The sequence below is a fragment of the Pan paniscus genome, chromosome 4 (assembly GCF_029289425.2).
Source record: "Pan paniscus chromosome 4, NHGRI_mPanPan1-v2.0_pri, whole genome shotgun sequence".
NCBI classification, from domain to species: domain Eukaryota; kingdom Metazoa; phylum Chordata; class Mammalia; order Primates; family Hominidae; genus Pan; species Pan paniscus.
Window position 1 is genome coordinate 52,798,591 of NC_073253.2, and position 23,866 is coordinate 52,822,456.

General features: G+C 36.6%; 1 protein-coding gene across 1 annotated transcript in view; it reads right to left on the reverse strand.

The window, feature by feature from the left end:
* The window catches only part of NDUFAF2 (NADH:ubiquinone oxidoreductase complex assembly factor 2), a 209,597-nt gene that overhangs the window by 44,095 nt on the left and 141,636 nt on the right, over positions 1 to 23,866 (reverse strand). The window contains exon 3 of the mRNA XM_003827410.4: positions 9,986 to 10,026. Within this exon, the coding sequence (XP_003827458.1) occupies positions 9,986 to 10,026 (41 nt within the window). The remainder of the gene's footprint in view (positions 1 to 9,985; positions 10,027 to 23,866) is intronic.

Consider the following 23,866-nt stretch of genomic DNA (forward strand, 5'->3'; position numbering starts at 1 on the left):
ATGTCCATATTACCCAAAGCAATCTACAGATTCAATGCAAATCCTATCAAAATACCAATGACATTCACAGAAATAGAAAAAAAATTCTAAAATTATTATGGAACCACAGAAGACCCGAGAATTGCTAAAGCTATCCTGGGCACAAAGAACAAAACTGGGGGAATCACAATACCTGGCATAAATTACACTATACAGTGACAGTAACCAAAGCAGTATGGTACTGGCATATAAACAGACACACAGGCCAATGGAATAGATTAGAGAATCCAGAAACAAATCCACACATCTACAGTGAACTCAATTTCAACAAAGGTATCAAGAACATACATTAGGGAAAGGACAGTCTCTTCAATAAATGGTGCTGGGAAAACTGGATATGTATATGTGGAAGAATGAAATGAGGCCCCCATCTCTCACCATAAACAGCAATCAAACCAAAATGGATTGAAGACTTTAAGACCTCAAACTATGAAATTTCTAAAGGAAAACATTGGGGGAAACTCTCTAGGACACTGAACTGAGCAAAGATTTCTTGAGAAATACCCCATAAGCTGCATAAATGTCTTCTTTTGAGAAGTGTCTGTTCATGAAAAAATGCTCACCATCACTGGCCATCAGAGAAATGCAAATCAAAACCACAATGAGATACCATCTCACACCAGTTAGAATGGCAATCATTAAAAAGTCAGGAAACAACAGGTGCTGGAGAGGATGTGGAGAAATAGGAACACTTTTACACTGTTGGTGGGACTGTAAACTAGTTCAACCATTGTGGAAGTCAGTGTGGCGATTCCTCAGGGATCTAGAACTAGAAATACCATTTGACCCAGCCATCCCATTACTGGGTATATACCCAAAGGACTATAAATCATGCTGCTATAAAGACACATGCACACGTATGTTTATTGCAGCACTATTCACAATAGCAAAGACTTGGAACCAACCCAAATGTCCAACAATGATAGACTGGATTAAGAAAATGTGGCACATATACACCATGGAATACTATGCAGCCATAAAAAATGATGAGTTCATGTCCTTTGTAGGGACATGGATGAAATTGGAAATCATCATTCTCAGTAAACTATCGCAAGAACAAAAAACCAAACACCGCATCTTCTCACTCATAGGTGGGAATTGAACAATGAGAACACATAGACACAGGAAGGGCAACATCACACTCTGGGGACTGTTGCGGGGTGGGGGGAGGGGGGAGGGACAGCATTGGGAGATATACCTAATGCTAGATGACGAGTTAGTGGGTGCAGCGCACCAGCATGGCACATGTATACATATGTAACTAACCTGCACATTGTGCACATGTACCATAAAACTTAAAGTATAGTAATAATAATAATCATAATTAAAAAAAAGAGAAATACCCCACAAGCATAGGCAATCAAAGCAAAAACGGACAAATGGGGTCACATCAAGTTAAAAAGCTTCTGTATAGCAAAAGTAACAATCAACAAAGTGAAGAGACAACTCACAGAATGGGAGAACATATTTGCAAACTACCCATATGATAAGGGATTAATAATCAGAATATATAAGGAACTCAAACAACTCAATAGGAAAAATCTAATGAACAGATTAAAACATGAGCAAAAGATCTGGATAGACATTTCCCAAAAGAAGACATGCAAATGGCAAACAGGTATATGAAAAAGTGCTCCAACATCACTAATCATCATAGAAATGCAAACCAAAACTACAACGAGATATCACGTCACCCCAGTTAAAATGGCTTCTATCAAAAAGATGGGCAATAACAAATGCTGATGAAAATGTGGAGAAAAGGGAACCCTTGTACACTGTTGGTGGGAATGTAAATTAGTACAACCACCATGGAGAAGAGTTTGGAGGTTCCTGAAAAAACTAAAAATGGAACTACCATATGATCTAGCAATTCTACTGCTAGGTATATATATATGTGTGTGTGTGTGTGTGTATATATGTATATATATATTTATCCAAAGGAAAGGAAATCAGAATATCAAAGAGATACCTGTACTCTCATGTTTACTGCAGCACCATTCAGGATAGTGAAGACTTGGAAGCAACCTAAATGTCCACCAACAGATGAACTGATAAAGAAAATGTGATATATACACACAGTGAAGTGCTATTCAGCCATAAAGAAGAATGAGATCCTGTCATTTGCAACAACATGGATAGAACTGGAGGTCATTATTTTAAGTGAAATAAGGCAGGCATAGAAAGATAAACTTCACATGTTCTCACTCATTTGTGGGAGTTGAACTCATGGAGATAGAGAGTAGAAGGATGATTACCAGAGGCTGGGAAGGGTAGTGTGGGTGTTAGGGGGAGTGGGAATGGTTAATGGGCACAAAAATATAATTAGATAGAATGAATAAAATCTAGTATTTGATAGTACAACAGAGTGACTACAGTCAATAATTTATTGTATATTTCAAATAACTAAAAGAGTATAATTAGATTGTTTGTAATACAAGGAAAGGATAAATGCTTGAGGTGATAAATACCCCATTTACCTTGATGTGATTATTACGCATTGTATGCACGTATCAAAATATCTGAAGAACTTTCTAAGTATATACACCTACTAAGTACCCACAAAATCAAAAATTAAAAAAAAATACTATGTGAATAATGTTTAATCCTCAGTGCATCATAGAAAGAAGCACATATAATATAAATCTGCCCTACTTAGTACAACTTCTGACCATCTAGTTAAGGTGGTATCTGTCAGATTTGTCTACTAGAAAGGTCCCTTTTCCCCTTTTGTAATTGATAAGTAATCTGTAGGGAAATGCCTTTAGACCATGTAAACAGCCTGCTCCCCAACAGAGTTTGATTCAATGATTTTAGTATCTGCTGGTAATTTTTTCCCAATTATCACTTGAATAGTGGTGATTTTCCAACTCTGTTATTTCTTCTATATTTATTGGTTAGCATCTAATTGCTTCTTAAACGGATTTTTAACTAGGTCATTGTTTTTAGTGTGAGCTTAAACTCCACTTTCAGAGTTTTCTGGCACTGCCAGTTACTGAGCATTCTGTGGTTCTATGGTTTAAATTGGATTACTTCTCAGATTTCTCCCTTGCCAGATTAGGATTCATTCTTCTCAGTTTCACTAAATCCATTACCTCTTGTCCATCTGCTTTCCTGCCTCCAAAACTTTATTGATGGTTTGCATACTCACGTTGCTATGACCTTGTGGGTTTATGCCTTTTAAAATAAATTCCTTCACTATCATTTTCATTAGACTTGAGAGTGAACTTATGTGTTTGGCCCACTGTCTTTACTTGAAAGCGCTTTATACTTTCCTTGCTTTCAAACTTTATGTAAAGGTATATTGTATGACATCTTCTGTAGCTGCTTTTTTTTTTTTTTGCTCAGTATCATTGCCTCTGAGATTTATCCATGTTAAAACATACAGCTCCAGTTCATTCTTAAGTTTTTTTTTTCATTCATTTTAATGAATGATGTTAAACAGGTATGAACATGCTGCAATTTTCTTATTCATTTCCACTATGTTACTAAAAGTGATATTGTGAAGTTTGGGGTGAGGAGTGGGAGGTCCATTTAATCATAAATACATACATACACTCTTTGCAATTTAAGTCAACAGGAAGTAGGATTCTATACATAAAATGGCAATTTTAAGACATTTTAATTCTGTAACTTATAAAATGAACCTGGTAATATTGGGCACAGATAACTTACTCAATGAATGCCAGTTATTTGGAGACAACACTGAAATGGGCCTGAAAAATCCAGAAATAAGATTCCTCTCTGAATGTTAAACTATAAGATCAACACATCATAAGCCAGAGCAGAAATAGGAAAAGGATAAAACAAAAAAATAGCTGCAGGGCCAGTAACATCTGACCAGAGTATAACTACTGTCATGGCATAGGAAATATGTCAACCAGAACCGAGAAGCAAAGAAAAAAATAGAATCACAGAGACAAATGCTGGCAATCCATAAAAACACTGTCCATGGGAAAAGGAGGCTTAACCAGTACCTGGCAATTTTTCTATTACAATTCGTAAGGCTATTTCTGATACAGAGATAGAATTGAAAATTGTAGCCAATTCTCTTTAAATGTTTCCATTGCTAGGGGTCAGACTATCCTTGTTGTAAGGTGAATGCAACATGAAATTTTAAGCCTGAGGCAATTAAACATTTATTTTACTTAACTCCCCTTATTCCAATGTCATATTTACCAAGCAGTCTCCTGTTTTTTTTTCTGTGCCAATTTCATTTCTTACTGTAAATTAATACATGGGGATTGGCCACCATCTCAAATTCACATGCATTTAGTCACTGTGATGTCCTTTAGGGCCAAGCAACCTTAGACATGAACAAAAGTAAGTCTTTGGAGCCTGCAGCCCAGATTTGAGAATATGGTCAAGTAAACAAGATACTATGATGTGTTGTCCTATCCAGCCATCCCAACCTTTTTTTAGACCGCAGCAGCATCATCTCCAACAGCAGCACCATCTCCAACTCCATTCTCTATTCATTTCTAGAATCTCCTCTTTCTTCTTTATGGAGTATGTACATTAAAAATGAAGTAGGCTGAACTCTAATATTGTAACTTTTTTCTACTGCCTGTAAACCTATACTAAACCATATAATTTGTCAAAAATTGGCAATAAATGTAACCACTTGTTCAAACAAAAAACTTTACACTTTTCCTATTATGTTAGTATAAAAAAAAGAAGCAATATTTCAAAGTATTTGCTATAAGTGGCTTCTAATGGAATAGAGTTAGGACTAGGAAAAGTCTACCTCATTAGCTCTGTGAAATGTGAATTCACCTTATACAACACTGAAGAACACATGCTGAACTATTACCAGATGCTCCTCAACTTATGATGGGGTTATGTCCTTATAAACCCATCACAAAATTGAAAATATCTTAAGTCAAAATGCATTTGATACACTTAACCTACCAAACATTATAGCTTAGCCTAACCTGTCTTAAACATGCTCAGAACGCTTACTTTAGCTTACAGTTGGGCAAAATTATCTAACACAAAGCCTATTTAATAATAAAGTGTTAAATATCTCATGTAATTTATTGAATACTGTATTGAAAGTGAAAAACAGAATGGCTGTATGGGTACTCAGAAGTATAGTTTCTACTGAATGCATATTGCTTTTTCACCATCATGAAGTTAAAAAATCCTAAGCTGAACTATCCTAAGTAAGGGACCGCCTTCACTGGTAACCTGCAGGTAAATGTGAATTCCTATGAACAAAATACAGACAACAATCAATTTGGAAATATGTTTACTTTTACAACATTATTTTGTAGTTGGCTGATAGAAATTCAAACCCATCTCACAGAAACCATGTAATTACATAGTATTGAGATTTTTAAGTCTATAATGGCCAATGAAACCAATAATGAATCAGGCTCTGTGTTAGGTGCTTATGACACACAAATGAATAAGTTATAATCCCTGTGCCAAACAGCTAATAGTTAGAAATATGGACAAATAAAACACAGAATTTTAATACCGAACTTAAAGAGTTATACAGGAGTACACAGCAGTGTAGTTATACCGAGAAAGTAGTGATTAGCTCTATCAGTTAAGAAGTTGAGGAAAAAAAAGGTGAGGAAAACAACCAAGGATTTTAAAGGGCCTTGTAAAAGGAATTAAACATAAGCAGGAGTATGCCAGTTGATGGGAGAAGGAGAAGACATTAAACTTGAGAAACAGCAGGGAGTTCCTTGAAGAGTAGGGTAGAGTAGGGTAGAGAAGAGTAGGGTAGCCTAAGAAGGCAAAGCTAGAAAGTCGGGCTGGGCCCAAATCAGGAAGCCTTGCATAGTATGCCAAGGCGTTAGACCTACTGTTGGCCAGAGCTCCCAGAAAGTGTGACTAAAAATTGATCCCTTCAGTTTTCAAGGTGGCCGGGAGAATTACTGTTTGATCACAGGGTATATGTATGTTTGATTTTATAACAAACTGTCAGTTTTCAAACATGATTGTATCATTTTCACCCCAACCAGCACTGTATAAAAGTTGTGGGTGCTCCAGTGATGGCTGTTGTCAATCTTTTAAATTTAAGCCATTTTAATGGGTGTGTAGTGGTATCTCACTGTGGTTCCACTGATTACTAGTGTTGCTAAGTATATTTTCATATACTTAAAACGTGTCTCACAGAGTGCTTGTTCAAGATTTCTGCCCAATATTTGTTAGCTTCTTTTTTATAACACTGAGTTGAGGTGTTCTTTATATAGCCTAGATACAATTACTTTGTCAGATATATGTACTATGATTATTTTCTCCTAGTCTTTTGATTTCCTAATGTTCTCTTATAATGAGCATTAGAATTTAATTCTGATTAAATCTGATTAATCTGTATTTTTCCTTTACAGATTGTTCTGTCTCCTGTCTACTTCAAAATTGCAAAGATATTCCATTGTTTTTTTCTTCTAGAAGCACAATAGTTTGGCTTTTATGTCTAGTCTATGATCCATCTTAAATTAATATTTGTGTATGATGTGAGGTAGGGATCAATTTTTCCCCATATGGATATTAAGTTATTCCAGAACCATTTGCTAAAAAGACTTTCCATTCCTAATTGTGTTGTTTTGATGTCATTGTTAAAAACCAACTGGTTGTACAGTATCTACTTTTTGGACTTTTGTTTTTTCCATTGATTTATTTACCCAGTATCCTAATGCCAGTATCATACTGTCTAGATAACTATAGTTTTAAAGTAATTCTTAAAGTCCGACAGTATTAGCCCTTTAATTTTCATCTCCTTTTTCATGGCTGCTTTCAGCTATTCTAGGTCTTTTACATTTCCAAATATATTTTCAAATCAGCATGTTGATTTCTATCAAAAAAGTCTGACATGGTTTTAACTGGATATTTATTTTATTAAATCTATAAATCAGTGGTTCACAAAATATGGGCTATGAACCATCAGCATCAGCATCATCCAGCAACATGTTATAAATGCAAATATTCAGGCCCTACCTCAAAACTAATGGATCAAAAACTCTAAGCTTGGGGTCCAGCAATCTGTGTTTTAACAAGTCTTTCAGGTGATGCAGATGCAAAATAAAAGCATAAGAACTACTGTGGATCAGTTTGGGAAGAATGAATACATTAGCAATATTGTACATTCCAATCCATGAACAGATACTTCTCCCCATTTATTTAGGTCTTATTTAATGTATCTTACCAACATTTTGTAGTTTTGAGTACACAGATCTTGCACATGTTTTGCTCACTAAATTCCACAGTATTCTATGTTTTCTAATACTGTTGTAAATGACATTCTAATGGCTGCTGGCTAACCTTTAGCAATAATATATAGGAGATATGAAAGGAAGTTTATTTGGAGTTGGGTATTCACTAAAAGATCTGAAAAAAAAAATCTAGTTTCTGGATCCAGTTGTCAACTTGGAAGGAAGACAGTGGACAGAGGAACATGATGAAGTGCACCAGGAACATAAGATCAGCAAAATCTAGACTGTGGCAAACTCTGTAGGCCAACTGGGCTGGGTATTTTAACACATAAATTTGTAAGGAAGTAAAAGAAATGGAAGAGGATAGACTGAAAGATTTAAAACAAATACGAAGTTTTTACGAAATGGACAAGTCTAAACTATAATGTACATTTAGGTGAAAAAACTATTTAAAATGAGAGGAAATGATTACTATAAAAGTTGGCTTAAGGTTTTCTTTTGTCAAGAGAGAGAAGGTTGTGATTAGGATGGGATATATGGGGCTGAAGTAGATGGCAAAGTTGTGTTTCTTGACCTGGGTGGAATTTGCCTTATAATTTCACAGCTTAATAACTAAATAAGCTATTTTTTTGTTATGGTTTATAAATATATGTTTTACTTTACATTAAGAAAAATTTTTTCCTCTTAATATGATGTATCTAGAATTTGGATTTGAAGAGTGTAAAAGTTACAGTGGTAAGAACTGTGTTTGATAAAAACTAAAGTGTGCCTAATGAAGTGGTTGTTCACTTGAGGCAGGGATACTAGTATGGATAAAGTCAAAGAACTGGAAAGCTAAAATTTGGGAAAGCATTGAAAGGAGAAGACCATATTCCAGGTTCTAATCTCGACCATCAGTAAGGTAGACTGGCTTGGATGTTGGCAAACATAAAAATGATGGTCAGGTACAGAGAAATATACATGGATTACAAAGGTCCTCCACTCTCTTGGGTCCACAAACAAAGACTATTTGGGGAAGCAAGAAGCAGTTGAACTCACTTTCTTTATGTGGGGCGTGGGAAAGTGAGCACAACTTACTTCAAGGAAAAAAAGGAACTCACTATCTTGCAGGCATAGACGGATTTCAATTGAGGTTCTGTGGTAGAGAAAGTTTCCAGGAAAATATTAATTGTGAATGGTAATTTGCTAACAAAGAAACAGAAATTCCTGAAACACAATGGAAAGGGCCAAGAGGAAGGAAAAGAGTGTGTGAGTGTGTGTGTGTGTGTGTGTGTGTGTATTAGGGAGGGTACGAAGCAGCATAAAGAACAATGTGATTGATAGTACACTTAAAGGGAGGCAACAAAAGAGGGCTCATTTTGGATAATCAAAATTAACAAGAGTGAGCTCAGGGATGGAAGGACTTGGTGTGTTCTGGCTAGAGATTGTTTGAGGTGCTGAGATTACCTAAAATTTACAGAAGTTGTGCCCGAGGCCCAACTATTGCAATTGCCTCCATTAATCACTTTGCATATTAATGTTTCTATGAATAAGGCTTTCAAAGTTCTGAGGATGGATGAAGCAAATGATAACAGTAGCTCTTATTATGACCAAGAGAAGGAGAATCAGAAGGCTCTTCAATCCATCCTTCACTGTAAACTACTGGGCATACTTCTGAATCCTGGATCACATTGCCTTTTATTTTTTCCCCCCAAAACAGCTTTTATTCCAAATTTTATCAATGTTGGAAAGAAGGGTCTGCGAAAAGTAGGCCAAGGCAGAAGCAACATACAAAGCTAGAAATGGGTCAAGAGATGTACTCAGTCAGACCCTGGCCGAATGAACATTAATGGGTTCAGTATATGACAATATGTATGGAGCAAGTAAACATAAGCATGCCAGTTGAGGTATCATCATTATTCTGCTCTAGAGCACTCCACTTCCCAACAAATGGGGATTGAGTACTGGAGCCCATTTATGTTGTCATCAGGGCTTGTAGTAGTGACAGAATAGGCAACAGAAGAGAGGAGGGAAGTCCTAAATAGTAGAAGAAAGGGAATGCCTCTAGACAAAAAGTAAACAAGGCAGTACACTAATGCATTTAGAGACTCTCCTTTTATGAAATTACTTCTTATAAAATAACTTTAGAGGTCTTTACATATTTTTAAAATTAAAATTATAATTTTTATAAAATAATCTATATAAAAATTATGTTGTAAAACACATATACCATAGCATTTCTATGTTTTTTTATTGTTTATCACTGACTACAAATTTTTTAGTTTTAAATAAAAAGTCAACTAATAATTACTGTTATAAAATAATTGCTAATTCTGTATTTTAAAGTTTCTTTGGATATTTGATGGATTTAAATATATAATATTAAGGGAAACATAAGAGCATGATTTGGACAGGACAAAGAGAATCAGTGTTTCTCAAACTTTTCCACAAAAGCTTGAGTATTGGCACAGAGAACCCCCAGGACCCAGGGGAAATGACCTGGTGCAAACTGCTCCAAGTTCAGACTTTCTACAGAGTGTTTTAATTTTGTTTTAAATTTTTATTATTTCACTTTAAAATTTATACAAATTTTGTTATATTCCATAATATGAGCATTTATTTTATCATATATTATTTTATTAATAATATAGGTTTATATATTAATTTATTATAAAATGTTTTAAGTTATTTTCTATGATGGAATAAAATCAACACTTTGAGAAAATACATCATAGTTTTTCTGAAGCTTCGTATATCCTTGGGAATATATACTCCTAAATGATATCCTCCTTGTGTAGTCTTACCTCCATAGTAGGTGGAGTCTTTCTTGTTCTTCTAATCCAAGCTAGAAAGAAAAATAATATTTAAATGTCAGTTTCCCATAATTTACACAAACATTTTTATCCATAAAACAAATTTTTTTGAGTACCTACTCCATATTATTTTAGGTACCGGAGATACAGCAGGGAATAAAACAGATTAAGTCCCTTCTCTACTGTAGCACATGTACTACTGAAGGGGTTGCAGAAAATAAACACACAAACATATGTTTGGTGGTGATATGTGTCATGAAGAGAATATAATAGTGTAGAGAAGATAAAGAGGGGACAGTTTCATATGTTTAAAATCATACCTCCTAATCATCTAAATTCGACTGGGTATATTTATGGCATACAAGCCAAATCAAAATACAGCAAACTTCAAGACAATATCAAAATTATATTATTCTGGAAATTTGAATTAGTTACTGTTCAATTTATAAAGGAAGGGACTTAGAAAAGTTTTCATTTACAGAGATTTCTTTTCTGATTTGCTCCAGCAAGCAAAAATATCATCAGGCCTTAGCTCTAACACTTGGCAGATGGGCTGCAGAGATAGAGCCCACATTTGTTAAGTGGCTGCTGGGGCCTGGGTACTGTGCTGGATGCTTTGCAGCAATGGGAAGGGAGTGGGGCAGCTGCCTTTAGGGAAGTTATCAGAATCACATGGAAGACAGTATAGTATAGTGCTTATGAGATTCTAAAGTCAGATTTTCTGGGTTCAAATCCCAGCTTCATCACTTACTGTCTGTGTCACCTGGAGCAAGTTATTTAATTTTCTAAGCATCAGGCTTCCCATCTATAAAATGGAAATTATAAAAGTATCTACACTTCAGGGTTGTTGTGAAAATTATATAAGATAATATACATAAATGCTTACTTTGAAGCCTGGCACATAAGTCTTAGTATAATTATTACTATTATTCAATAAATCTCTTAAAAATAAGACTCAAAAAACAAAAGATCAATAATATCTGCTTAGCCTGCAATGTTGTATAGGAGACTGTGAGAAAATATATTGTAGGGAATATGATCTTGAAGGCCACTGTTTTATCATTTCAGTTGATTCACTCTTCACTACAAAATTGAAGAAATAGAAATAAAATGACTTCCTCAAATTTATACATTAAGTAGTAATGGTTGTATTTGAATTCAGATCTGACCCTGTCTCTGGCTCTAAAAACCATCCACGCTCAACTAAGCAGTCTTTCAAAGTTTATGAACAACATGCAAAGAATATTAAACCAGAAAGAGAAAGCCAGGCTAGGTGTGACCCTAACTACATGTTAGAAAAATAAGAATTATTGATCCCATTTTAGAGATTTGGAAACTGAGGCCCAGAGAGATTAAGAAACTTTCCTAATGCCATATAATTAGCGACTGGGAATTAAACCCTCGTTGAACTGGCTCTAAAGTCTTAGCTTTATCCATTCACCAGCCACTATCTCTTGTGACCAGCTCTAACAGCCAGCCTTATTCATCTAGGCACAGACTGTCACTGACTTACAGTAGTTTGACTTAGGATTTTTGACTTTATCATGGTGTGAAACCATTCTGTTTTTCATTTCAGTACTTATTCAATGAATTACATAAGTTATTCAAAACTTTATTATAAAGTAAGCTTTGTGTTAGATGATTTTGCCCAACTGTAGGTTAATGTAAGTGTTCTGAACACATTTAAAGTAGGCTAGGCTAAGCTATGATGTTTAGTAGTCTAGGTGTATTAAATGCATTTTCTACATGATGATATTTTCAACATATGATAGGCTTATTGGGACATAACCTCACTGCAAACCAAGGATCATCTGTAATAGCACCAGGACTTGTCTTCATAAAGAGCCCAGCACTGAATGGTTTGTGGGGGTGGAAACAGCAACATTCAACTGCGGGCTTGGGATCAGTCATTTCCCCCTGCTCTATTCTCTCTTGCACTTATCCCTTACATGTATCTCCAATACAGTTCCAGTGTTCTCCATTCTCTACTACTGTTTCTAAATTTCTACCCTTGTTATTCTTTCTGCATTCTGTTTCCTTCTTTCTTTTTTTTTTTTGAGACAGTCTCGCTCTGTTACCCAGGCTGTAGTGCAATGGTGTGATCTCAGGTCACTGCAACTTCTGTCTCCCGGATTCAAGTGATTCTCTGGCATCAGCCTCCCAAGTAGCTGAGATTTCAAGTGCTCACTACCATGCCCAGCTAATTTTTGTATTTTTTGTAGAGATGGGGTTTCACCATGTTGGCCACGCTGGTCTTGAACTCCTGACCTTCAGTGATCTGCCCACCTTGGCCTCCCAAAGTGCTGGAATTATAGGCGTGAGCCACTGCACCCAGCCTGCATTCTGTTTCTATTAGCTTCTACTCCTATTTGGCCAATTTCTAGCCAAAACTTGTACAGATTTTTTTTTTTTTTTTTTTTTTTGAGATGGTGTCTCACTCTGTTGCCAGGCTGGAGTGCAGTGACGCAATCTTGGCTCACTGCAACCTCCGACTCCCTGGTTCAAGCAATTCTCCTGTCTTAGCCCCCCAAGTAGCTGGGACTACAGGCACTCGCCACCACGCTCAGCTAATTTTTGTATTTTTAATAGAGACGGGGTTTCACCATGTTGGCCAGAATGGTCTCGATCTCTTGACCTCGTGATCTGCTCGCCTCAGCCTCCCAAAGTCCTGGGATTACAGGCGTGAGCCACCACACCTGGCCAACTTGCAAAGGTTTTAATCTCCCTTGTGAGTCTGTAAGGTTGTCAAAGGCAGGAGGTACCCATGGGAGATTTATTTTTCTGTCATTTTAAGTACCTACTCTTTTGGGGTATTTACTCTTTCAAATGCTTTAAAAGAGGTGGTACTTTAAAAATTATTGAATGAATATTTCGTCTGAAAAATATTTGTTCTATCAGGATTTTGATCTTTATTAGAAAATCCAGCTTAGCAATACCACAATTCCTTTGTGTAGTCAAGGAAATAAGTGACTTTGGGAATTTTTCAATTGCCTCTTTATGGCCCAAATTAAAGTTACTTAGATTCAGGCCAAGATGGACGACTAGAAACAGCTAGGGTACGTGGCTCTCATGGAGAGCAACCAAAGGGGCGAGTAAATATAGCCCCTTCAACTGAAACATCCAGGTACTCGCATTGGGACTAATCAAGGAAACAACTCGACCCCTGGAGAATGAAGAAAAGCAAGACAGCACAACAGCCCACCCTGGAGCGACATGGAGCCAGGGGAACCTCCCCCACCTAGGGAAGTGGTGAGTATTCAAATGTGTGACCCTGGGAAACCATGCTTCTCCCATGGATCTTTGCAACCCTGAGTCAGGAGATCTCCTCCTAAACCCACTCCACCAGGGCCTTTGGTCTGACACAGAGCTGTGTGGACTCTTGGCAGAGCAGCCACTCAGGCATGCACAGAGGCGCAGAAGCTCTACCTACTTAGGCTCCAGGCTTCCTGAAAATAGTGACTGTAGCTCTGTCAAGGCAGGAGGTTGGACCTCTGTACATACCCCTAGGAAGAAGGCTGAATTGAGGGGGCTAAGCAGTGATGGTCCGCAGGCCCCACTTCCACAGTGCCTCACAGGACAAGACCCACTGGCTTAGAATTCCAGCCAACCACTGGCAACAGTGTCGCCCCCTACCTGGGACAGAGTTCCTTGCGGGAGGGAAGGGCCGCCATCTTTGCTGTTTGGATAACTCAGCAGTTCCAACCTGTGAACTTTGGAGAGTCCAAACCGACCAGAAACAAAAGGGATCTCCCAGCACAGCACAGTTGTTCTACCAAAATGTGGCCGGGCTGCTTCTTTAAAGTGGCCCCCTGATCTGTTCCTCCTCCCCGGGCAGGAGCTCCCCACTGGGGCCTCCAGCCACCCTGCCCATGTTCTCAGGCTGACAGAGATTTGAGAACTTCCTGAGACAGAGCTCCCAGAGGGAGAGTTAGGCCGCCATCTTTGCTGTTTCGGTGACATAGCCATTCCAGGCTCCAGGCTTTGGAGAGTCCAAGTTGGCCAGGGGTGGAAGCGGTATCCCAGCACAGCACAGCTGCTCTATGAAAGCATAGCTAGACTGCTTCTTTAAGCAGGTCTCTGATCCTGTTCCTCCTAAATGGGTGAGACCTCCTAACTGGGGACTCTAGCCCCCTCCTACAAGTGCATTCAGGCCGGCAACAGGTCTGTACCTCCCTGGGAAGGAGCTCCCAGAGAAAGGCGCAGGCTGCCAGCTTTGCTGTTTCGCAGCCTTCATTGGTGATGCCTACAGGTACTGGAAAATTCAAGGTGACTAGGGACTGGAGTGGATCCCCAGAAAACTGCAGTAGCCCTATGGAAAACTGACTAGACTATTAAAAGAAACAAACAAACTAAAAAATAAAAACCCATCCAAAGGTCAGCAACTTCAAAGATCAAAGGTAGACAAATCCACAAAGATGAGGAAGAATCAGTGCAAGAACACTGAAAACTCAAAAAGCCAGAGTGGCCTCTTTCCTCCAAATGACCACATCATCTCTCCAGAAAGGGCTCAGAACTGCGCTTAAGCTGAGATGGCTGAAATGACAGAAGTAGAATTCAGAATATGAATAAAAACAAACTTCACTGAGCTAATGCAGCATGTTGTAACCCAATGCAAAGAAGCTAAAAATCGTGATAACAACATTGCAGAGGCTGACGGACAAAACAGTCAGTATAGAGAAGAATGTAACCAACCTGATAGAGCTGAAAAGCATAATACAAGAATTTCATAATGCAATCACAAGTATTAATAACAGAATAGACCAAGTTAAGGAAAGGATCTCAGAGTCTGAAAACCGTCTTTCTGAAATAAGACAGGCAGACAAGAATAGTCAAAAAAGAATGAAAAAGAATGAACAAAACCTCTGAGAAATATGGGATTATGTAAACACACCAAATCTGATTGATTGGTGTATCTAAAAGATACGGGGTATTGCTGACCCCATAGAAAGAAAAACCATCAGAGAATATTATAAACACCTTTATCCACATAAACTAGAAAGTCTAGAAGAAACTGATAAATTCCTGACACATACACCATCCCAGGACTGAACCAGGAGGAAACTGAATCCCTAAACAGACCAATAACAAGTTCTGAAATTGAGGCAGTAATAAATAGCCTACCAACCAAAAAAAGCCCAGGACCAGACAGATTCATAGCTGAATTCTACCAGATGTACAAAGAAGAGCTGGAACTATTCCTACTAAAACTATTCCAAAAAATTAAAAAAGAGGGACTCCTCCCTAACTCATTCTATGAGGCCAGAATCACCATGATACCAAAACCTGGCAGTGTTTGATACCACAAAAAAGGAAAACTTCAGGCCAATATCCTTGATGAATGTCAATGCAAAAATCCTCAACAAAGTACTAGCAAACTGAATACAGTAGCACATCAAAAAGCTTATCCACCACAATCAAGTTGGCTTCATCCCTGGGACACAAGGCTGGTTCAATATATGCAAATCAATAAATGTGATTCATCACATAAACAGAACTAAAGACAAGAACCACATGATTATCTCAACAGATGCAGAAAAGGCTGTCAATTAAAATCAGCATCCCTTCATGTTAAAAACTCTTAATAAACTAGGCATTGAAGGAACATACCTTAAAATAATAAGAGCCATATATGACAAATCCACTGCCGATATATGGAATGGGCAAAAGCTAGAAGCATTCCTGTGATGGTTAATATTCAGTGTCAGCGTGATTGGATTGAAGGATAAAATATATTGTTCCTGGGTGTGTCTATGAGGGTGTTGCCAAAGGAGATGAACATTTAAGTCAGTGGACTGGGAGAGGCAGACCAACTTTCAATCTGGGTGGGTACCATCTAATCAGCTGCCAGCATGGCTAGAATAAAGCAGGCAGAAGAAAGCGGAATGAGCAGACTTGCTGAGCCTTCTGGACTTCCTCTTTCTCCCATGCTGGATGCTTCCTGCTCTCGAACTTCAGACTCCAAGTCCTTCAGTTTTTAGATTCTTGAACTTACACCAGTGATTTGCCAGGGATTCTTGGGCCTTCAGCTGCAGATTGAAGGCTGCATTGTCAGCTTCCCTGCTTTTGAGGTTTTGGGACTCAGACTTGCTTCCTTGCTCCTCAGCTGCAGATGGCCTATTGTGGGACTTCACCTTGTGATTGTGTGAGTCAATTCTCCTAATGAACTCCCCTTCTTATATTCATATATCCTATTAGTTCTGCCCCTTTAGAGAACTCTGACTAATACAATTCCCTTGAAAAGTGGCACAAGACAAGGATGCCCTCTCTCACTACTTGTATTCAACATAGTATAGGAAGTTCTGGCCAGGGAAATCAGGCAAGAGAAAAAAAGTAAAGGGCATCCAAATAGGAAGAGAGGAAGTCAAATTATCCCTGTTTGCAGATGACATGATCCTGTATCTAGAAAACCCCACTGCCTCAGCCCAAAAGCTTCTTGAGCTGATAAGCAACTTCAGCAAAGTCTCAGGATACAAAATCAATGTGCAAAAATTGCTAGCACTCCTATACACCAACAAAACTCAAGCAGAGAGCCAAATTACAAACAAACTCCCATTCACAATTGCCACAAAAAGAATTAAGTACCTAGGAATACAGTGGAGGTGAAAGATCTCGATAAGGAGAACTACAAACCACTGCCCAAAAATCAGAGATGACACAAACAAATGGAAAAACACTCAATGCGCACGGTCTGGAAGAATCAATATTGCTAAAATGGCCATATTGCCCAAAGCAATTTACAGATTCAATGCTATTCCCATTAAATTACCATTGATGTTCTTCACAGAACTAGAAAAAAATATTTTAGAATTCATATGGAACCAAAAAAGAGCCTGAATAGCCAAAGCAATCCTAAACAAAACAAACAAAACAAAAAACAAACAAACAAAACAAAGCTGGAGGCATCACACTACCCAACTTCAAACTATACTACAGAGCTATGGTAACCAAAACAGCATGGTACTGATACAAAAACAGACACATAGACCAATGAAACAGAATAGAGAGTCCAGAAATAAGACTGCACACCTACAGCTATCTGATCAACAAACCTGACACAAACAAGCAATGGGGAAAGAATTTCTTATGCAATAAATGGTGCTGGGATAACTGGCTAGCCATATGCAGAAAATTGGAACTGGACCACTTCCTTATACACACACAAAAATTAACTCAAGATGGATTAAAGACTTAAATGTAAAACCCAAAACTACAAAACCCTGGAAGACAACTTAGGCAATACCACTGAGCATATAGAAATGGGCAAAGATTTCATGAGAAGACACCAATTCTCAAAACAAAATTTGCAATTTTGTTGCAATTGCAACAAAAGCAAAAATGGACAAATGGAATATAATTAAACTGAAGAACTTTTGCACAGCAAAAGAAACTATCAACAAAGTCAACAGACAACCTACAGACTGGAAGACAATTTTTACCAACTATGCATCTGACAAAGGTCTAATATTCAGCATCTGTAAGAAACTTAAACAAATTTACAAGAAAATAAAATAAACAACCCCATTAAAAAGTAGGCCAAAGACATGAACAGACACTTCTCAAAAGAAGACATACATGTGGTCAACAATCATAAAATAAAAAGCTCATTACTGATTGTTAAAGAAATGCAAATCACACCATCTCACACCAGTCAGAATGGCTATTATTAAAAAGTCAAAAAATAACAGACACTGGCAAGGTTGCAGAGAAAAAGGAATGCTATACATTGTTGGTGGGAGTGTAAATTGGTTCAACCATTGTAGAAGACAGTGTGAGATTCCTCAAAGACCTAAAGACAGAAATACCATTTGACCTAGCAATCCCATTACTGGGTATAAACCTAGAGGAATATAAATCATTCTATTATAAACACACATGCATGTGTATGTTTATTGCAGCACTATTCACAATAGCAAAGACATGGAATCAACCTGAATGTTCATCAGCGATACACTGGATAAAGAAAATGTGGTAAATATACACCATGGAATACATGCAGCCATAAAAAAGGACAAGATCATGCCTTTGCAGGGACATGGATGGAGCCAGAAGCCATTATCCTTAGCAAACTAACACAGGAACAGAAAACCAAATAATGCATGTTCTCACTTATAAGTGGGAGCTAAATTATGAGAACACATGGACACCTAGAGAGGAACAACACACACTGAAGCCTATTGGAGGGTGGAGGATGGGAGGAGGGAGAGGATCAGGAAAAATAACTAATGGGGTACTAGGCTTAATACTTGGGTGATTAAATAATCTGCACATCAAAATCTCCAGACACACATTTACTTATGTAACAAACCTGCATATGTACCCCTGACCTTAAAATAAAAGTTTTTTTAAAAATAAAGTTACTTATGTATAATTATGATTTTTTTCTAGAAAACAGCTTCCTTTTAAAATAACTCAACATGAACTATATATCTATAAAAGGTTTCAGCAATATATCTTCAGTTTTAATGTAGAGTAGAAGTTAATTCTAGCTTTAGAAAAATCAACTTCTAGGACAGGTGTCAGCAAAGTATAGCCTGCAAGCCAAGTTTAGCCTACCACTTTTTACATTTTTTTAATGGTATTTCATGACATGAAAATCATAGAGAATTCAAAATTTCAGTGTCTAGAAATAAGGTTGATTGGAACACAGACAAACATTTGTTTACATATTATTTGTGGCTGCTTCTGTGCTACAACATTAGAGTTGAGTAATTGTAACTGACTAAGTGGCCCATAAAAAACCTAAAATATTTACCATCCGGACCTTTAAAGAAAAAGTTTGCCAACTCCTGTGCCAGGGCTACGATTAAGTATAATCCCTTTAGCGAAAAATACATATTTTGATGCAAAAACACTTTCATATTATTTAAAATAAAAATCATTATTGATTATTATACTTTTAACTAATGATTACCATGTATTCTAGAGTCTATGAATACACACCAATGGGCATAAGACCGTGCTGAAAAAGTGTAATGGCATAATGCACACTTATCGTCACCATGAGAAAAACAACTGTAAATAACAATCTGCCCTACTGATGAGTCTATAAAACAGCATTTTCAGTTCTCTTGTAAGGCTGAAAAAAAAAATACTTCAATTGAATACAAATCATTAAAAAAATTCCAAAGTAGTTAAAGAGGTTGGAGAAACTCTGTTATATGTTTTCTAAAGCTTACTGGTTTTGCATAAGTTTATAAAATTCATCCATTGATATAAGAATGTAATAGAACTTAAATACTGAATGTATTATAATAAATATCGCCTAGTCTATTTACTGTCAGGGGACTTCTTTTAGCTTCATTTTCAATGACCATTTAATGAATCTTGGTTTTATACAGATACATAAACATAACTACTGAAATAAGCTTGTATATTTATAATTGTACAATAACCAGATACTTGAAATGTCCTGTTGGGATGATGAGTGATGCCACTACTATTTGTTATGCATCCTGTAAAGGTTACAGCCGGAAATGCTCAACGTGACCGCTTATTTGTAAAATCATACCCAATTTCCCAACTACTACATATAACAAATGACCAGCTGAAGTTTGCATTAATATCAAGACATTACTTTGTTGTTTTTGTTAACTTCAAAACAGTCTGAAACTGAACCATTATCCAATTATAAATTATATAATTTTGCCACTGCTAGTGATATTTATGTGGTGAAATCTGTATCAGTCCTCATTATAATGTAAACATTGTTTGAAATGAATTTAGCAAGATAACTGGACAGTTTACACCTTATGATCCTAGCATTCTTTCATCAATATTCATTTGCATTCTCATCAGCATGTATGGGATTTTCACTGAACTTTAATATTCCTATTAGAATATAAGCCACTATAATAAGATTAAAGGTGAGTATGCAAATTAAAGCACCCTTTAATCACTTAAAGAGACTAGAAGAATCAAGCAAGAAAATACTTCATGAAGCATACACTCTTCAAATCTCCATAGGTGCTAAAAATGGCAAGTACACCTTTAGAAGCGTTGTCAATAGAGGCTAAAGTAAATGAAATACTCTATCACCAGATCCAGTAGGTAACCATTCAGAACCAAAATTACGGAAAGGTTATCAATAGTCTGCATCCAAAAGATATTGCATTAGAAATATGTGCTTACTTCACTTACAGAAGAGACTGTAATAAAGCCTCATCTTTAAAAAAATGATCTTTGCTAGTTCTGAGTGCTGACACTTCATAAAGGACTATAAAAATAAGAGATCCACAGTTTTTACTGTGAAAATCCTTCAAAGGATATATTATGAAACAAATCATTTTCCAATTATTGACTTTTAAGGATATCTTAGGGATATTATTAAATTAAGTTGGCATCTTTAAGTTACAAATTTTGTGGTGCTCATGGCTATTACTGTCTTTTCTCTTAATCAACTTTATTGAGGTATAATTTACAAAATACTGTGAGCCATTTCAAGTGTGCAATTCCACAACTTCTAACAAAAATATTTACAATCCTGTAATTAGCACCACAATCAACAGATAGAACATTTCCATCACCTATAAAAGTTCCCCAGTCTGTTTACATGGAAACACCCACCTTATCCTACCCATAGTCCCCAGGCAATGAGTGATACTCTTAAGGTAGCCTACACAACCACCACCTCCTGGTACTCATACATTTGTATTATCTCTTCTCCTTGAGTGAGGGTAGGACCCATGACTTCTAATTATAAGAACACGGCAAAGGTGATGGGATATATGTGCTCATGTGATTACATTATATAAGATTATGGTGCTCATCTTGGCTGGAGTATTTTTCCCCCTGGCTGGCTGTAAGGAAAATGTGGCCATATTGGGAAACACCATTGGCAAGAAATTGCCAGTGACCTCTAGGACTCAGTGTGGTCTTTGGCCAACAACCAGTGAAAAACTGAAGCTCTCAGTCTTACAACAGCAATGAACTGAATGCTGCCAACAACCACACAAGTGGGATGGTAGAGCTTTTCCTAATAAAGTCTCTAGATGAGAACCCAGCCTTGGGTTGATTACAGCTTAGTGAAACCCTTAACTAAAGAACCTAGCTAGGCTGTGCTTGGGCTCCTGATGCACAGAAACTGTAAGATAATAAATGTGTCTTATTTTAAGCTATTATTATTGTGGTAATGTTGACATACAGCAATAAAAACAAACACAATGAGCATATCAGCAGTTCATTATTTTTTATTGATGTGTAGTATTCCTTTGCATGGAAGTATGACAATTTGTTTATCCTCTCACTTGTTGGACATTTTAGTGGTTTTCAGTTTTTGGCTATTATGAATAAAGCTGCTGGGAAAATTCCGGTACAAGAATTTGGTTGGACTTATGTCTTTATGTCTCTGGGTGAATACTTAGCCATAAAATGTCCAGGTTGTAGGATAAGTGTGTATGTTTAAACTGATAAAGAACTAATAAACTGTTTTCCAAAGTAGTTGTAACATTTTATACTCTAGTCAGAAATATATGAAAGTTTCAGGTACTTTACATCTTCATGAATGTATTGTCAGTTTTGTTGGTATTATCAATTTCTAAAATATTAGTCAGTCTAGTTGTATGTAGTGGTACTTCACTGTTGTTTTAATTAGTATCCCTTGATGACTACTGATTTTATGTATTGTCTTAGTCTGCTTCGGCTGCCATAACAAACCACCACAGACTGAGTGGCTTAAACAACAGAAAGTTATTTTCTCACAGTTCTGGAGGCTGGAAGTCTGAGATCAAGATGCCAGTATAATCAGCTTCTTTCTGGGGCTTCTTCTCATGGCTTGTAGGCAGCCATCTTCTCAATGTGTACCCATATGACTTCTTTTTTTGTGCATGCTCAGGGAGAGAGTACAGCTCTCTGGTGCCTCTTCTCCTACGGGCACTAATATCATCATTAAGGCCTCACCCTCATGACCTCATCTAACTCTAATTACCTCCCAAAGGTCCCATATTTCTAAATACCACCATATTTAGAGTTAGGGCTTCAACACATGAATGGGGTAGAAGAGTGTGGGGGAACCACATTTAGTCCACACCATAAATCCTCTTTGGTAAAGTGTCTGTTTATACCTTTTGTCCATTTTAAAATTAATGTTTCTTTCACTGAGGTATGAGAGTTCTTTACATATTCTGAATACAAGTTCGATGTTAGACATGTATGGCAAATTTTTCTCCCTGTCTATGGCTTGTATTTTCCTTTGCTCTAATAAATCTGTTAAAAATAAGAATCTGTAAAATTTTGGTGAAGTCCAATTTATCATTTTTTTTTAAGTTTGTGTTTTAGGGTCCTATTTAATAGTTTTTGACTACTCATAATTGAAAGATTTTTGTTCATCTTTTTCTTCTAAAAGTTTATTAGTTTTAGCTTTATATTTAGGTCTGTGATAAATCCCAAGTTAAATTTCTTGGAGGATTATATAAGGTAATGTTCAAGGTTTATATTTTTTCCATATGGAAATTCAGTTATTCAACACAAGCTATTGAAAAGAATTTTCCTTGCTATTGAAAAATCAATTGACCATATAAGTGTGAGAAAATTCCTGGATATTCAGGTTGGTTCCATTAATTGTATAATTATCCTTACATCAGTACCAAACCACCTTGATAAATGTAGATTTATATTAAGTTAAATTCTCCAATCTTGTTCTTTCTCCAAAAAAGTTTTGAGTATTCTAGGTTCTCTGTATTTTAATATAAAATTTAAAATCAGCATATCAATTCCAAAAAGGCTGTTAGTATTTTGATTGGAGGGCAATGAATTTACAGATCAATTTGAAGGGAAATAATGTCTTTTAAATATTAACTCTTCTGATCTATGAAAATTGTACATCTCTCTATTTAAGTCTTCTTTAATTTTTCTCAGCAATATTTCATATTTTTCTTTTCTTCCTTTCTTTTTTTTTAAGAGATAGGATCTTGCTGTGTCACGCAGGCTGGAGAGCTGTGGAATGACTGCAGCTCACTATAACCTCAAACTTCTGGGCTCAAGTGATTCTCCCATCTCAGGCTCTTGAGTAGGCTGGAAAGACTACAGGTGCACACCACCACACCTGGCTAAAGTGCTTACTTTTTGTAGAGACAAGGTGTCACTATGTTGCCCAGGTTGCACTGCAAGTCCTGGCCTCAAGTGATCCTCCCACTTTAGCCTCCCAAAGTACTAGGATTATAGCCATGAGCCACCTCACCCGGCTGATATTTTATGTTTTTCAATGTAAAGGTCTTGGATATATTTTTGTAAATTTATCCCTAAATCTTCAAGTTTTTAATAGTATTTGAAGAAATATAATTTAAATTTTTACTTAGAAATTGTTTGGTATTATTATGTAGACATATAATTGATTTTATATTCCCCTGTATCTTGAAAAGTTACAAAATTCACTTAATTTTTACGTACTTTTTGTAGACTGTCTACATGTAATCATGTCATCTGTTTCTTATCTGTATTCATTTCATTTATTTTTATTGCTTTATTGCATTGACAAGAATTTCCAAGATGATGTGAAATGTAAATAGTCAAAGAAGATATCCTTGTCTTGTTCCCAATCTTAGGGGGAAAGTGTTCTGCCTTTCACCATTGAATGTGAGGTTAACTGTAGGTTTTTTTCCCCCCTTAATGCCCTTTATCAGGTTGAGGCGCTTCTTTTCTATTTTAAGTTTGTGGAGAGTTTTTAATCATAAATGTATATTGAATTTTGTCAATTCTTTTCTGTACCAACTGGAATTAACTCATGATTTTTCTCCTTTTTGTTATTATGCTGAATATAAATGAATTTTCAAATGTTAAACCAATCTGTATTACTGGGATAAACTCCACATGGTCATGGTATACTGCCCTTTTTATATATTGCTGGATTCAGGTTGCTAATATTTTGTTAGTGATTTC